This window comes from Hippopotamus amphibius, chromosome 17 (genome assembly GCF_030028045.1).
Source record: "Hippopotamus amphibius kiboko isolate mHipAmp2 chromosome 17, mHipAmp2.hap2, whole genome shotgun sequence".
NCBI lineage: Eukaryota > Metazoa > Chordata > Mammalia > Artiodactyla > Hippopotamidae > Hippopotamus > Hippopotamus amphibius.
In genome coordinates this window covers 21,837,976-21,853,688 of record NC_080202.1, presented here as the reverse complement: position 1 = coordinate 21,853,688, position 15,713 = coordinate 21,837,976, and the positions used below count along the sequence as shown (strand labels likewise).

General features: G+C 37.0%; 1 protein-coding gene across 21 annotated transcripts in view; it reads right to left on the bottom strand.

Annotated features, from left to right (window-relative positions):
• Positions 1–15,713, bottom strand: part of SYNRG (synergin gamma) — an 85,928-nt gene that overhangs the window by 42,283 nt on the left and 27,932 nt on the right. For 10 of the 21 annotated variants that reach the window (XR_009049994.1, XM_057715699.1, XM_057715705.1 and 7 more), the window contains exons 4-12: positions 15,174–15,300; positions 14,417–14,522; positions 13,799–13,910; positions 10,746–10,955; positions 9,560–9,793; positions 8,510–8,587; positions 5,480–5,676; positions 4,623–4,871; positions 3,077–3,210 (exon numbers count right to left, since the gene is read on the bottom strand). Coding sequence is in view for 20 of the 21 variants with exons in the window: in XM_057715699.1 (XP_057571682.1) it covers positions 3,077–3,210; positions 4,623–4,871; positions 5,480–5,676; positions 8,510–8,587; positions 9,560–9,793; positions 10,746–10,955; positions 13,799–13,910; positions 14,417–14,522; positions 15,174–15,300 (1,447 nt within the window). In the remaining variant the exon portion in view is untranslated. Of the gene's footprint in view, positions 1–3,076; positions 3,211–4,622; positions 4,872–5,479; positions 5,677–8,509; positions 8,588–9,559; positions 9,794–10,745; positions 10,956–13,798; positions 13,911–14,416; positions 14,523–15,173; positions 15,305–15,713 lie in introns of all 21 variants that reach the window. The other 11 variants (XM_057715709.1, XM_057715710.1, XM_057715720.1 and 8 more) reach the window with 3 other exon arrangements.

The following is a 15,713-nucleotide window of genomic DNA, read 5'->3' as shown; positions in this document are numbered from 1 at the left end:
TCCAACCAATTCCTCAGATACACACATTTCAGTATTTATAACTCTAACCCCGGAGCACCTCTCCTCATCTCACAACAGGATTACCACGGAAGCTGCACTTATCCCGTACACAGCAGCAAGAATCACTTTCACCATGCCACTTATTTCCAAAATGCTTTACAGATTATGTCACAAATCATAAGGCATGCCATAACTGGTGCTGCCCTTAACTAATGCCATTTTTTCAGACTAACAATATACCCCGCTCCAGCCTATTTCTAACGCCTTACTTGCCTTTTCATTTTCTTGGACCAATAATGCCCATTTCTGTGAAAAATACTGCTCGAAGTGGTCTTACCTATTTATATCATGCTTAAACAAATATCCTTTTAAAATAACTCACAATATGGAATACAGATCCTCATAAACTAGGGAATTCATTATACATGAACACACAAACTTACTACTGAAGGAGCAATTCTAAGAGAGTTTTATTAGATAATATAAATATCCAGATAAAACTAAGCATCTTTAGAGCAGGAACTGTGCTTTTTGCTTCTGGATTTCTAGCGCCTACCCCACTGTCTGGCACACAGCAGATGCTATGTAAATGTTTCTGAAAGAATAAGTAAACACTGAGTGTGGATTCTTAGACATAAGCAAAATGTTTTCGTGCAAGGAAAGCATAGAAGTAGTCAAGCCAGAACTGAAGAAGAAACATCTGCAAAGTTTGGCTGTATATGAAAGTAAACTACTGTGTGGAGATAACGCCACACAAAATTGCTAATACCCCATATATCTCAGGTCTGGCCACCATCTTAAACTTTCTTTTTCTTTCTTTTATTTGGCTGCATTGGGTCTTCTCAGTGCGGTGGCTTCTCTTGTTGCAGAGCACGGGCTTGGGCTTTTGGTGTGCGGGCTCAGTAGTTATGGCACACAGGCTCAGTAATTGTGGCTCGTGGGCTCTAGAGCACAGGCTGAATAGTTGTGGTGCACGGGCTTAGCTGCTCCTCAGCATGTGGGATCTTCCTGGTCCAGGGATCGAACCCGTGTCCCCTGCATTGGCAGGCGGATTCTTAACCACTGCACCACCAGGGAAGTCCCCACCTTAAAACTTCCTATGCCCAAATTTTAATTTATCTGCTGAAGTTTTCTCCCAGAGCAATGAACCATCAATTTGTTAAATTCAGTCTGTAACCTTCATACTACAATATATTCATCCAACAAACGTTTATTAACTACATATCACGGGCTAAGTGCTACATATAGAGACATGAAATACTGTCTTCAGTTACTTCTAGCCTAGTGAGGGGACCAGTCAGGTAAATCAGTAATGGCAATTAGGGCACCGACATTCACAGGCTACCATGGCAGGAGAGAGCGAGAAGCCCTTCACTCATTTGGAGGTGGGGACTGATGGAGAGGAGTTAGTAAAAACTTCCTATATTAAACCGATTTTTGACAGGCAACTAGAGTTAACTACAGAGGGAATTTCAGATGAAGAAAACAGGACGTAAAAGGCCAGAAGCTTCCAAGAGCACGGTCAGCGTGGCCGTTCAGCTGTGGCGGGAGACAGGCTGTGGGGAAACGGCAGTGGTCACGAGGGCTGGCAGGAGCCAGGTCGCACGCAGGCTTCTCCCACAGCAAGCAGAGCGGACAACGTTGACAGCGGTAAAGGAGAGAGCAGGGATTAGCTAACTGGACACAGTGCTCCAATAAATCTGTATTTGGTTTTGAGCAGGAAAACAATGCATCATTTTATGGAGGTAGAGTGAGATGCCTTGGGTCATTCAGATATGTTCTAGACAGCAGGATGACATGTCAATTTGTGCAGAGAAGAGACCTGAGAAAGAAGTGCTGTGTGTCTATCAGGTTAATATGTGTGTGCACTGGTATGGCAGGCTTGGAACTCCCAGTACTTTACAGTCACACCCCTCGTATGTTCCTCTACGTGTCACCTGCAAGTGTTTGATGTATTCTTAAAATCAGAAGAATAATTCTTTCCCCAATTTGTAATTCTCTATAATGCCTATCCCTGACTTCTTCTTACAGTGTCTACAGGAAGTGTTGACTAAGAAATAATCAATTCGTTAAAACAGAAAAGATGAATGAAACTGTACAAATAGGAACATAAGAGAAACGGATTATGTATCTTGACAAAAACAAATTCCAAAAACAACCAAAGACATTCACATTGCTTACTCAAAGCCTCATGTGTTCTACTCGGTGGAAGAAGTATTTATTTAAGTACTTTTAAAAAATGATGGGAAGGTGTTAACAACATACTAAATCAGTTACTGTACCTAAAAGTTAAGCCAGTACATAAAACATCAGAAAAACTTTTACGCAACTGTCTATGCAAACAAATAAATAGAAATCTGAAGGCCTAAAAGCCACTGATCTCAACTTAAACAGAAGAGAGACATGTAAAAATAATCATATTTAGATTTCTAAATGCTAATTTTTGTGGAAAAGCAATAGTATGTTATACCGCAAAATGCCAAATTATGTGCCCCGCCTATAAAACTTTTCAGTAGTTGAAGACGTGGATCCAATACAAGAATATGAAGTCATCCCTGCACAGGTGCATTCAGCTGTAATAAATCAGGTTTACCACAAGCAAAAAGAAATACTGTCAAGCAGGTGTGTACTGGGAGGAAATGGTAGAAGCTGAAGTTCAAGGTGGACAAAGGGGAGAGAAGTTTAAAGAGTAAACGTATGAATACAAGAGGAATAATCAAGAAAGCATGAGAGGGGCTTTCCTGGTGGCACAGTGGTTAAGACTCCAAGCTCCCAATGCAGGCAGCCTGGGTTGGATCCCTGGTCAGGGAACTAGATCCCACATGCAGGCTGCAACTAAGAGCTCGCATGCCACAACTAAGGAGCCCGTGTGCCCCAACTGAGAAAACAAAAAAGAAAAAAAAAAGGACTCTGCCTGCGGTAATTAAGACCCGGCACAACCAAATAAATAAATGTTTTTTTTTTAAAAAAAAGCATGAGAGTCTTAATTCTCTTATTTAACCTTAGGCTTCTCTATGTGGATGGCCTCTTTCTCAATTGTTAAATACAATGTTAATTATATTCAACTCTTTTCTACCTGTTTCCATGCTGAGAATTATTTGATTTTGAAGAAGTAGGCAACTCTTGGAAATCACTGAATGAGTCATCGAGGGCTCCTGATTTGGAAGCATCTTGAAAATCCTGGAAGTCATCTTCTTCTGGTTTTACCACCTAGGTTTACAGAGGATATTGAAATAGAAAACATCCAATGATAAAAAGGTAAATAAATCTTCAACTGTCAACCTCAAAGGCTACCTTTTAAATCTTCCCATTTAAGTACAAATACCAAATTTCAGAAGAACACCCATTAGACACAACATCAACTCAAGTGCTTAAGGCAGGAATGCTGCCTAGTATTTTTAAATGCTCTCTGGTACAAATGGTAAAAGACTGGTTTAAGTAGTTAATTTATAGAATTTTTAAATAGCTGAATCACATTTAATAGATTAATGAGAAACTGTCATCTTTACTAAACATTTTAATCATGTTTGTAAATTACAGAAGCGGTACAAGCTTGTTTTAATTCACCACATACATGTATAAAGTAAACCGTGAACACTGACTCCTAATCCCATGCTTTAGGAAGTGAGCACTGTTAACAGTTCATTTGTTTTATAGAAAAGCAAGCTTATACTATATTGTTCTGCACTTTAAAAAATGTAATTATAGAACATGGACATCTCTTCCATGCAGTACATGTACATCTACTGGCATTCATTTTAATAGTTTACCACTGTATAGATAAACCAAAATTTATTTAATCTTTCTTCTTCTGATGGATACGCAGCTATTTCTAATTTTTTACTCTAACAAACAATACTACAACAAATATCCCTGTATATTTTTTGCTAATTTGAATTACTAGTTCTGTGAGATAGACTCCTAACAGTGTGACTGCTGGGTCAGAAGATATGAGCATTTAGAATTTTGATACCTATTGCCAAACATGCCTTCCAATAAGGCTATACCAAAAAACCCTTTTCCCTACATTTTTACTGACACTAAATATATGTTTAAAATTTTTTTTGCTAATCTGAGAAGTGGAAAATAAACTGAAGCATCTTTCAGATTTAGCAGCTTCCTCAAAAGATACAGCCTAAGGATTTTATTAGCTTTATTAAGCCTGATGTTTAAGACATATATGATAAAGAACTACAAACTTTCAGCCAAAATCAAGTATCTTAAGGCTTAAGAACTTTTTTGTTTTTTAAGTAATGAAAAATTAAATGTTGCATTGTTTTATTTTTTTTGATTACCTTTGTTTTCATTTATTTATTTTTTATTTTATCTTATTTCTTTAATTGGGGTATGGTCGTTTTACAACGTTGTGTTAGTTTCTACTGTACAGCAAAGTGGAGTTCCCTGTGCTACACAGCAGGTTCTTATGAGTTATCTATTGTATACATATTACTGTATACATGTCAATCCCAATCTCCCAATTCATCTGCCTTGTTTTAATACTGCTTAATTTTCACCTCCAATGTCCATCATAATCCAGCAATCTTTTCTGTACTCTTGGGAAAAAAAGTTGCCTGGATTCACTTTCAGGGATAACTTGGAATATGCACAGCCTCTCCATTTACCTGATTTGCAGGGTAAGTAGACATGAAGCCACTGGAAGTCTGGGCTGCAGCTCTCCCAACTGGTCCAACAAGATTAATGCCTATGACTGGCTGTCCGAGGGTGAGGGGCATGGAGCCTGCAGGGCCTGAAGGCATCCCAGTCGGCTGACTCACAGCAGCAGGCAAAGTCATAGGAAAGCCACTTAAAGTTGGAACAGGAGCCGCTGGAAACTGATTTAAAGCATCAGGACTCATGGCAGGAACACCCCTCTACACAGACCAGGAGGAAAATGGAAACATTTTCATAAACTGCAAACCACATACAACCCAAACCCCACAGAGAGACCTAACTGTAAAATCTGTAGCCCTGGTATGTTTCCACTGTGACTCTCCCAAAACTCAGGAATTTGATACAAGAAAATAAGTTACAAGGTTAATGTAAATCTAATATTTAGCAAAGAAATGGCCAACACATAGCAACTCTGACATTTTCATTCTGACAAGTTTGGTTAATTCACCATAATCAAATCATGTAGAATGATTTTGTAATATGAGAAAAACTGCTGCTAGACCAAGCATACTTCATCTGTATCTAAGGAATCTTAGACAAGGACGTCAAAGGACAGACAGCAATTTCCTCTATGACTGACCAACTTTCAAGCTGACTGGGTCAGACAATGTTAATAAAGTCTTTTAAAAAAGGAATATTTTGCTAGTATGCACATTATATAAACTATACATTTTTGAAGAATTATATCCTGAAAATAACCTAAATTTTAATGTCCAAGGAGTTCTACAAGGTTGTAGGAAAAAAGGATTCATATTCTCTCAGTTTATATTGAAAAAGTATTTGACCTAACCTTAGACACAATGTCTACCTGTGTTACTGCTATCATGGCGAGAACAGTATAAAGTTCTTCTTTAGTAAGTCTGCCAGGTGTGGTTCGATTAGCTAAGGCCCATATTTGTCCAAGAGTTTCCCTGGGAAGTCCAGATGACATCAGGATGGGATAAAGTTTAACAGTATCTATTCCAGTCGGAGTCATTGTGGTTTCTAAAATTTTCTTATACGCATCTAATTAAAGGAAAGAGCCGATTACAAATGTAAACATAGTAAAAGTGATTTATCTTTCTTGTTGTCATTGCTGCTTATACAAGAATAATCTTTTATTTTATATTTTTTGGACACACAATACACTGCATATATTTAAAGTATACAATTTGATATTTTTTTTCTTATTAGTAATGTATATATGGCAATCCCAATCTCCCAATTTGTACCCCCCTCAACCCTCCCTGCTTTCCCCACTTGGTGTCCATGTATTTGTTCTCTACATCTGTGTCTCTATTTCTGCCTTGCAAACCAGTTGGTTTGTACCATTTTTCTATAGTCCACATATGTGTTAATATACGATATTTGTTTTTCTCTTCCTGACTCACTTCACTCTATATAACAGTCTCTAGGTCCATCCATGACTCTACAAATGTCCCAATTTCACTCCTTTTTACAGCTGAGTAATATTCCATTATACAAGAATAATCTTAAGTCCAACTGCTTTAATAGAACTGAAGTCACACCAAGGGTTTAAAATGCTCTAAAGATATTCAATTGGAAATATCCAACAGACAATTAGGGTCTGGAGCTTAGAAAAGAGGTTGGAGCTTGGCCCTATACATGAAGATTTGGTGTTAAAGGTAAGAGAAAGTCTTATAATTCACTAGTAGATAGTAACAGCAATAAGATGGAGGTGGTATAAGCAGGTGCTGTGAACTTTAAAAAAGAAGCTATAGAGTAATGACGGTGGGACTAATTTGAAAATAGCAGTGGGGGGACTTCCCTGGTGGCACAGTGGTTAAGAACCTGCCTGCCAATACAGGGGACATGGGTTCGAGCTCTGATCTGGGAAGATCCCACAAGCTGTGGAGCAACTAAGCCTGTGTGCCACAACTACTGAGCCTGTGCGCAACAACTACTGAGCCCGTGTGCCACAACTACTGAAGCCCACATGCCTAGAGCCCGCGCTCCACAAGAGAAGCCACCACAATGAGAAGCCTGTGCTTGCCACAACTAGAGAAGGCCCACGCACAGCAATGAAGACCCAACACAGCCAGTACATAAATAGAAAAATAAATAAATTAAAAAAAAAAAAGAAAACAGCAGTGGGAAGCAAGAATTATACAAATATCACCTTTCTCTTGTCCCAGTGAATTAGAGGCTATTAGAGAAAACATCACTAGGTAAGGTGCCTTTGTGGGAACAGAGCCTTCAGAGAATGGCACAGTTTCAATTAAAGTGAGGGAGCAGAAAAAGTGTTTGAAAAAAGGAAGGGACTGTTGGGGAGTTTTTCACAACAAAATGGGCTTCCAAAGGACAAAGTGGGAAAGGTAGTTAGGGATAGGGTTGCCACGTAAAATATAGGACGCCAATACTGCATGGGGTATACTTATACTAAACAATTATTTGCTGTTTATCTGAAATTCAAATTTAACTGGATGTTCTGCATGCTTATTTGCTAAATCTGGCAACCTTAGAGGAGTTTGGGGAATGAAGTAGGGCTAAGATAGTTGGAGAAAAATATTTAAAGCAAAAATTTTACATCTAGCATTTAAATATGGATTACAGGTTAGTAGGCTGGCCATAAGAACACATATTTTGGCCACGAAATTGTGTGTGTGTGTGTGTGTGTGTGTGTGTGTGTGTGTTTGGAGGGAGAAAGGAGAAAGAAATACACACTGGCAGGAAAGGGATAGAATCCCCAAATATACCAAGATCTAGATTTTGTTTGTTTGGCTTGTAGACAGAGAGGAAGAAGAAAAGATGCAAACTGCCTAATGGGAAGATAGGAGGAAATCAATTATTTTTGATTGTACAGTTGAAGTCCCACGTGGTTTTGGGAAATGAGCCTCTCAATTTGTGATTCTGATGTAAAGTAGACATTACTAGTTTCTTCCAAAAAAAAGCTGAGCTACGGGTATCTTGCACTGAGTTTTATTTGATAAGTGTAGAACCAACCCAGATCAAGTCTATGACCAACCTAGAAAGCTAAAGATCAAAGTTCCTTTAGTTTTTAAGGTGTTTGCAAAGCAAACTGCACAAGTTACAATATACTAAGAATGATTAACATAATGCTGGGGGTTTTTTGTTTCTGTTTTTCTGTTTTTATTGGGGTATAGTTGTTTCACAATGTTGTGTTAGTTTCTACTGTACAGTGGAGTTCCCTGTGCTATACAGTAGGTTCTCATTATTTATCTATTTTATACATATTAGTGTATATATGTTCATAATGCTGTTTTAATAGTCACTATCCTATGCACATCAACCATAGCTTAAACAGACTATTTCCTTGTACCAATTAAATACTACATCACAAAATGTGTACTTCAGTGATTTTTTTTGCCTCAGCAGTAATAACACACATAAAGAAAAAAGTTAACACCACCCTCCAAAGCAGAAAAAGATGCCACTTGGTCTTTTACTTCACATGGTATTATATGACAAAGTCAAAGAAAAACATCTTTTAAATATATAAACTAATCACCAAGAGTTCAGAAGATTATACTAAACATATCAGTACTATTCTTGATGTTATTAATATAATCTATGAAATATATATCTGACAGTGTCTTTTAAAGCATAATAAATCTAAGAAAAGCTTTTAGAAATAAAAGTATATGATGGTCAATAAAATATTAAAGCAAAACACTTCATTTACATAGTTATTTCATATATGAGGCAGTCTGAAATACTAGATGTATTTAATGCTCTGTACTCTTTCAGAAAAAATACACAAGAAAAAGTTACAATTCCTTCTGCATATTCTGTAAGCACAATAGTAAATATTTACAATTACATTTACAACATTTAAAGTAAACTACCCAGATAGGGATCTAAAAAACCTCTTTTTTACCTGGAACCAAACTCTCATTGTAAATCCAAGGAGGCATTCTGGGCTGAACAGGATCCTGTGAAGGAAATACCCCCACACCTAGAGATAAAGAACAGTATGTAATGTATCTAATGGTCCATGTAGCAGACCGGGAAATTACACTGAGTCATGGTTTTTTATAAGAAGAGAGACACTGGCTAGAGACACTAAAAAAAAAAAGTCACCAGTACATCTAAAATTTGGATTCTAAGCAACTTCTGTACATTAACTATGTCCTAAGGCATAAACTAAAAACAAAACAAAACCCCCCAAGCCCCCCAAGATGTACCAAATCAATATTCTGGATCATATGAGGCTTGAGCCATTCACATATATTACAAATTAAAGGAAAAAACATGATAGACGATGGTTTAAAAATTACATACACCAAAAAAAAAAAAAAAAAAAAAAGAGAAAGAAAAAATTGCCCATTGCAGCTTTTAATAACATTTCTTTGCAAAGTCTGATTTTTTAAAATCCTGAATATGACACTGCTGCCTCAAATGTATAGCATTTTTGCTTAAAATCTTTGGTTTTAACTTTGTCCTGTAAAATAGCCTCCAAAAGTTTGCTTCCTAGGCTGCCCACCTAGTAATTCATCTCTATAAGTTGAGTTTACAAAAATGTGACTCTTCAGGCAACAGTGTATATGATTTATTTCAGAGAAGCAAAACTATGTTCTCATTGGTGACTTTTCCAGTTAAATTTTAACTTTTCAATCTTAGGGAAGAACAGAAAGTTTAAGAGGGGGAAAAAGTTTTTATAAAAGGAGAAGAAATTTTAAATCATGAATGATTCCGATTAAAAAAACTGGTTATCAGATTCTTTTAAAAAAGGAGTAACAGTGTGTTGAAAGAATTCAGAGCAAAATCGTAGGGATTAATTAGAGAAAGGAATGCATTAAATATATTTTAAGCAAAATTTCGATTAGCAAAATCAAGCAGCATTCATTTAGAGATTAACGCTTAAGGTGTTAGCATTTGAGCAACATTTGGTTAAATGAACTTTTTGCTGAATATTTTATGAGCTCACCACTCTCTTCAATGGACAGGTTTTGGTCTGAAGTCTTTTCTGCCTCTGCGGTAGTGGTACCACTTACACGTCCATCTATAGCACCCCCGTTACTGGCCGTTAAACTGGGATGGTTCTTACTGGAACTTGGGCCTAGGGCTTTGCACCCAACTTCAGAAGTACTTAATTTAATTTGTTCCTGCCCAGATGTACTTATATCACAAGATACTAGGAGCTTCTCCTCCAAGGAAGGGCCTAAACAAACAGCATGAAGGTTTATTTGTATATAACTGCAAGTTTCTAATTTTTCAACCATCCACTTCCACCCCCAGATTCTCATGGGAAGGCCCTGCCACATATAATATAAATTTTATAATAATTCAAGTCCACACATTTGTATAGGGCTTGAGACACTTCAGCGGTTTTAGAGAGCTTAAACATCATTATCTACTTTGATCCTCAGGAACTCTGTGAGACAGCAGGTAGAATGGTATAATGGAAGGTGTACTATCTTAGAAATCTGGCGACCTACACTAGACATAGACACTTCTACTTACCGCTGCCTATTTCTTCATCTGTCAACTGAGAAAGGGTGGATAAGTACATGACTGCTAAGATCCCCTCTCAGCACTGCTCTATGCCTCAAGACACAGGGGTAACTGGCCCCCAGCCCTGAAAGTGATAAAACTGTGGTACAGACATGTGTAAAGATTTGTCCAAGGACAAACAGATATTAAATGGAGAGCCTGGGCTTCTGCCCACCGTGTGCTTTATCACTGAAGCAGAGAGCACTTTCTAAAGCAGCCTTCCCTGGCTCATCACTCTTAAGAAAATGACAGTGGTGATTTCCCGAAACAAGAATCATCTGAAGAAATCAGTTTGTTCTGAGGTGGTTTAAACAGATTCTAATTTAGGAGAAGTTTCAAATCACTTTTCTAGAACGTGAGGCCCCCAGAATTAAAAAATCTAGATTCTTACTTTGGTGAATTTCAACAGTACTCATATATTCAAGCACGTTTCTTCGCCAACATCACCGCATTATTCTACTTATATAAGTGAAATAAACTATCCTAGATTATTTTTAAAATACTTTCATTACTAGTCTAGGAGTTACCTACTTTCTGTACACTGTATGAGGCTGAAGCAGTAGAGAAATAAGGAATTTGCCCAGGGATACCATGTAAGGCAACAGACATTGGACTCTGACCTGGAGGGAGAGGCTGTGCTCCAGCCTTCTTTGCATGCAACTGGCCAAGTGGGGTGGTGGGATGGAAAGACTGAAAAGGCTGGAAAGTGGAAGAAGGCCCACATGTGGGGACTTCAACAGGCCCCTGCATAAAGTCACTGAACTCCTCCTCAGCAGGAAAGGCACATGGTGGGGAGACAGTTTTAGTAGAATGAGATGATGTGGGATAATCTGCAAAATGGAAAATGGCAATGAAACACACAGAAATGAAAATCAACAGGGGAAAAGAAATTAAGATGCAGTACAACTCCAAAAGAACATAATGAAACATGAACAGTGGAGGTGAATAAGAAATAACATGTAACAACAGTCAAACAGAATCATACAATGAATGCAAAACACTTTGATGTCTATTTACAAACAATTTTTTGGTCTTTTTTAAAAAGCGGTTTTATAGCTGTCGATATTTTGCATTTGGTTCAAAACCAGAAAAATGTAAAACTCAAAATTTCTTTCCTTCTTTTACTTGGCTGGCACTAATTTTTTCCCTTGAGACCACTAATTTACATCAAAGTGGTGATTACTTTTGAAACCCAACTTATCTGTTTATCTGGATAATATTTTCTCAAATATAAATAAGAGAACCTACCTATATACTGCTAAGTACACTTTAGACAGATACATACTGATGACTGAATTTCACTATGCCAGTAAAAAACAACACATGACCCATATTTGTAATTTTTGATAAATCACGACTAATCCATACACTTAGCATAGTTCATATTTCACATGAGGATGAAAGTTACCATATGGGGAATGAAAATTACAAAGGCAATAAGAACATCAAACACATTACCAAAGTGATATTTTCCTGTGAAAAGCATCAAAATCAGGTCACCATAAAGTGCTCAGTCAAATAACAGCCAATTTAAGAAAGTAAACCCTGACTAAGAGCTATGTTTAAAAGATCTTTGCCTCTGACATAAACATCACTGTGGCTTTTTACTATTATAAATATGAGATTCACTTATGTAAAAATCTTCTCTACAGGGATTACATTTAATACGAGGCTCATTAACAATACTATTATTGTTGCTTCTTCACATTTTATTGCTGTAACACTAAAGTCTAATGTCACAAGGAGCAAAAAAAAAAAAGGCCCTCATTTAAAAAATGGGGACACTATGTGCTTCTCTTTTGGACCCATTTCTTTTGGACCCATGAAATAAAACCTAAAGGCATTAAAGTTCTATGAAAGATGCAAAATTACTGCCTGAATGAATAAAAAGAAAAAAAACTATGTCATGATGAATCTCAACCCTTCTAATAATGGCTACTGAGAGTATATATTTAAGTTCTCAATTTGGCTTCTCCGACCAGTACTGGGAGAAAATAGCAATAATGGAAAACTGAGAGCGACTGCGGATATTTTAAAATGGATCCTTGACTATTTAGGCTAAACCAATTTTTTTTTCCTTTTCTTTTTCTTTTTTTAGGCTAGGCTATTTATTTGCATTTGACTGGAATTATGTTAATTCTATGTGATATATATATTGGCTTATAAACTCTTGTAGCTATATATATATGATTAATAAGAAGTACAAAAATTATATTATACAGTTTGTATATTCAATATTTAAACAGTCTGTGGGCAAAAATTAAAAGATGCTTTTGGTGGCAAAAAGGCTGGAAACTTTCTATATGCTTTAGGCCTAGGTTTAAGACCCTAGCTGGAGAAGCTCTGGAAATTCCTTGGGCTTGCTTCAGAAAAGTATTTTTCTGGCTAAGCATGAAGCAGTTACCTAGAAACAGTTAACTGCATGCATGTTGACTGAACTCAAGAGATTACTTGAACATCAAAGCACCAATTTATCATTTAACAATGAGGTTGTTAAACCATACCTGGTTGTCCAAAGGGGGCATTCTTTATGGATAGAACAGTATGTGACCTAACAATGACCATTCCTCTCTGCCTTCTTCTCCTTTTTCTAAGTTCCATGCTGGGTCTGGTTTTACCATTCCAATGACTATTCTTAAATGACCTACTGACTAGCTTATTCAGCTTATAATTTTCATTTTTAGGTATCTTTTCCTTTCTGAACGCATTCTGATTGCTAATATCCATTGCCTTTTCAATCTCAGTATATATTTTACTTTGGGGCATATTTTTGTAATGATAATCTGAGTATACAATCTAACAAGTGAAATTAATAGCACAGAGGCAAAGCTATCCCAGAAAGTCAAGAACTCATTACTGTGCCAACACTGGATTATTCCCTTCTGATATCACCTGTAAAAGGCACTATAATATAAGGGTTTAAGATAAAATCAGTCAATGTAATATATGCCAGCAGAAAATAGTACTTGACTGAATGATTTAAGAAAACTATTCACCTATTAATGGTATGTTAGTCTTGAAATCAGCTGAGAATAAAATGTCAAAATACCAAATTTTAAAAAAGGATGTGGTAACAGTTATGTGAAGACTCATTTCAACTGCTAAATGTTTAAAACACGTGCAAAGAACCTCCTCAAATATCCCTTTACCCTGCTCTATTAGGTACTTTTCTTTTGCTTACTTGATGATAAAAATAAAAACTACAAAGAAATGTATTTAAAAAACTAAACTTTCACAAGAAATATTATTAAATCCACGACTTTTTAAAGGTGTCATTTAGAAAACTTGAAAGTTTAATCACACTGAATAACTGAAACAGTTAATAAAAAGTAAAATTACTTTAAAATAATGAGAATGATAAACTCCTTTATTACAATTGCTTTGAGTGAATGGATTTTACTAATGTTAACATACTCATTTACACAGAAGATTTACAAGTAAAGTTGTCATACTGACATTTACCAGAAGAACAAAGAGGTTTTCTCCTCCCAAGATAGTTATCTAGACCAGAGCTCTTACCCCACTGTAAATTTTAAAATATCCAAACCTGTACTTAGCTTGAAGGAGTTCAACGCTCACTCCGCCCCCCCCCCCCCCACACACAGTGGCCAATTAAACACGCAGGGACTATAAAGCACCTTCCAACAAAAGAAGATTTTTAAGTTAAAACTACCTGGTTTCTTAGGGTGTGATGCTGGAGTAGGGTGCATCTTAGCATCTCTGGAAAACCCATCTAAGTTTCCTTTTATGGCTTCCAAAGCATCATCTCTACTCTTCTCTCCTGCCTGGGAGAAAATAAATGTATATATATTTCATTCATCCTAAATCCACATAAGTTGAACGAAAAGTGCAGATATTTGTCTATTTCCAATATTTTTACCACATACTTTGGACAATGAATTCTGTCTTTCTGAAGTCAGAAAAACACTGGTATAAAGCAAATGCATAAAACAACACTCTACAGAATATTATTAAAATGACCATTTAGAAGTACTTCAGGCTACAGCTGTTAGATATTAACTATCCAGTATTAATGCTTCCCAAGAAAAGATTATAAGCATTCCAAAGGCAGTAAACAAGAGCTGAGAAGGTAATGGCTGATATGCCATCCCTTTCAACAATAAAGTATCTTCACAGGAAATGAAAAGTCCTTCACTTTTGGACTTCGACAAAATCAAAATGAATCCACCACAGGCTCAGCTTGGGCTGGTGCCCATGTGACAAAATCCACTGAATGAGGAGAAGCACATGTAGGGGGGTGTGCTGTGCGCTGTGGGGTGGAATACGTTACCTTGGGTTTCACACTACTCAGAAGTCTGAGCTTTTGCTTCTGCTCTTCAAACTGGCGTCTTTTTCTTTCTTCTTCTAAGAGCTTTTGCTGCTGTTCAAATCGTTTTCTGAAGGAAACACAATCTAGTAAAGAGCCAGCTTCTGGGGTTATCAACTGTTATATTCATATTTCTTCTACTAACAGCTTCAGCAATGTCATCTTGCATTTCTAGAGCTAAAAACTTCACTGATATCTTTCTGAAGACAATCCTATTTCACCACTATATTAATTTCCAAATGTATGAAATAAGTCTAAAAAATGATTTACCTAGATCACAGTCATGAACTGATTTCCTGTCTAATTTGCAAGGGGAGGAGACAACATTTTATATTCAAAACAATGTCAAAAAACAGATATGGAGGTAGCAAAATAAAAACACTCTTTACTGTGCAAACGAAAAAGAAACTTCTACTTGGGGAGGCAGTACCATACATGAGAAAGAGCAATCGTTCTGGGAATCAGGAAGCCTGCACTCAGGTCCAGGTCTTTCTAGTAACTGTGAAACCCAGGGCTGACAAGCTGTTTATTTCTTTGGACCTCACATTCCCCAGATGTAAAGGCAGAGGACGGAATTACAGGATCTCTAAGGTCCTTCTGGTTTACACTTTTAAAGAGTTTTAAAGGCACTGTGACTGTTTGAGCTTCAATCTGCACTACAGATCATTTGACAATTTTAAAGTTGATTGTTATCGTGTATCTTTATCCTGAGGTCTCTTACTGCTGCTCCTCGGCAAACTGCTTCTGCATGTCTGCAGTGTACTGTGGGCCTGGAGGACGCATTCCCAGAAACGGTGCTTGTCCCAGGTAAGGCATTCCTCCTGCTGGTATTGGTCCCATTGGTATCCCTGCCTAGAAAAAACAGACAAAGGCTTAGGCTTAAAAAACACAATTTCTCCTTTTATTGTTTTTCTTTTTTTTCCCCCTTTGGCTGCACCGCAAGACATGTGAGGTCAGTTCCACAGCCAGGGATCGAACCTGTGCTCCCTAAAGTGTAAGCACAGGGTCTTAACCACTGGACCGCCAGGGAAGTCCCCACAATTTCTCCTTTTACTTACTACAGAGAAAAACTAACTTCCATAAATTTTCTTATTTTTAATCAATGAACTATATCAAGGCATTTTAATAGAAGATTTCTTAATATTTTTTATTAACAAACCATACAAATGCATTTAAAAAATTTTTTTTAAAAATTTATTTATTTATTGGCTGTGCTGGGTCTTCACTGCTGCACATGGGCTTTGTCTAGTTGCAGTGAGCT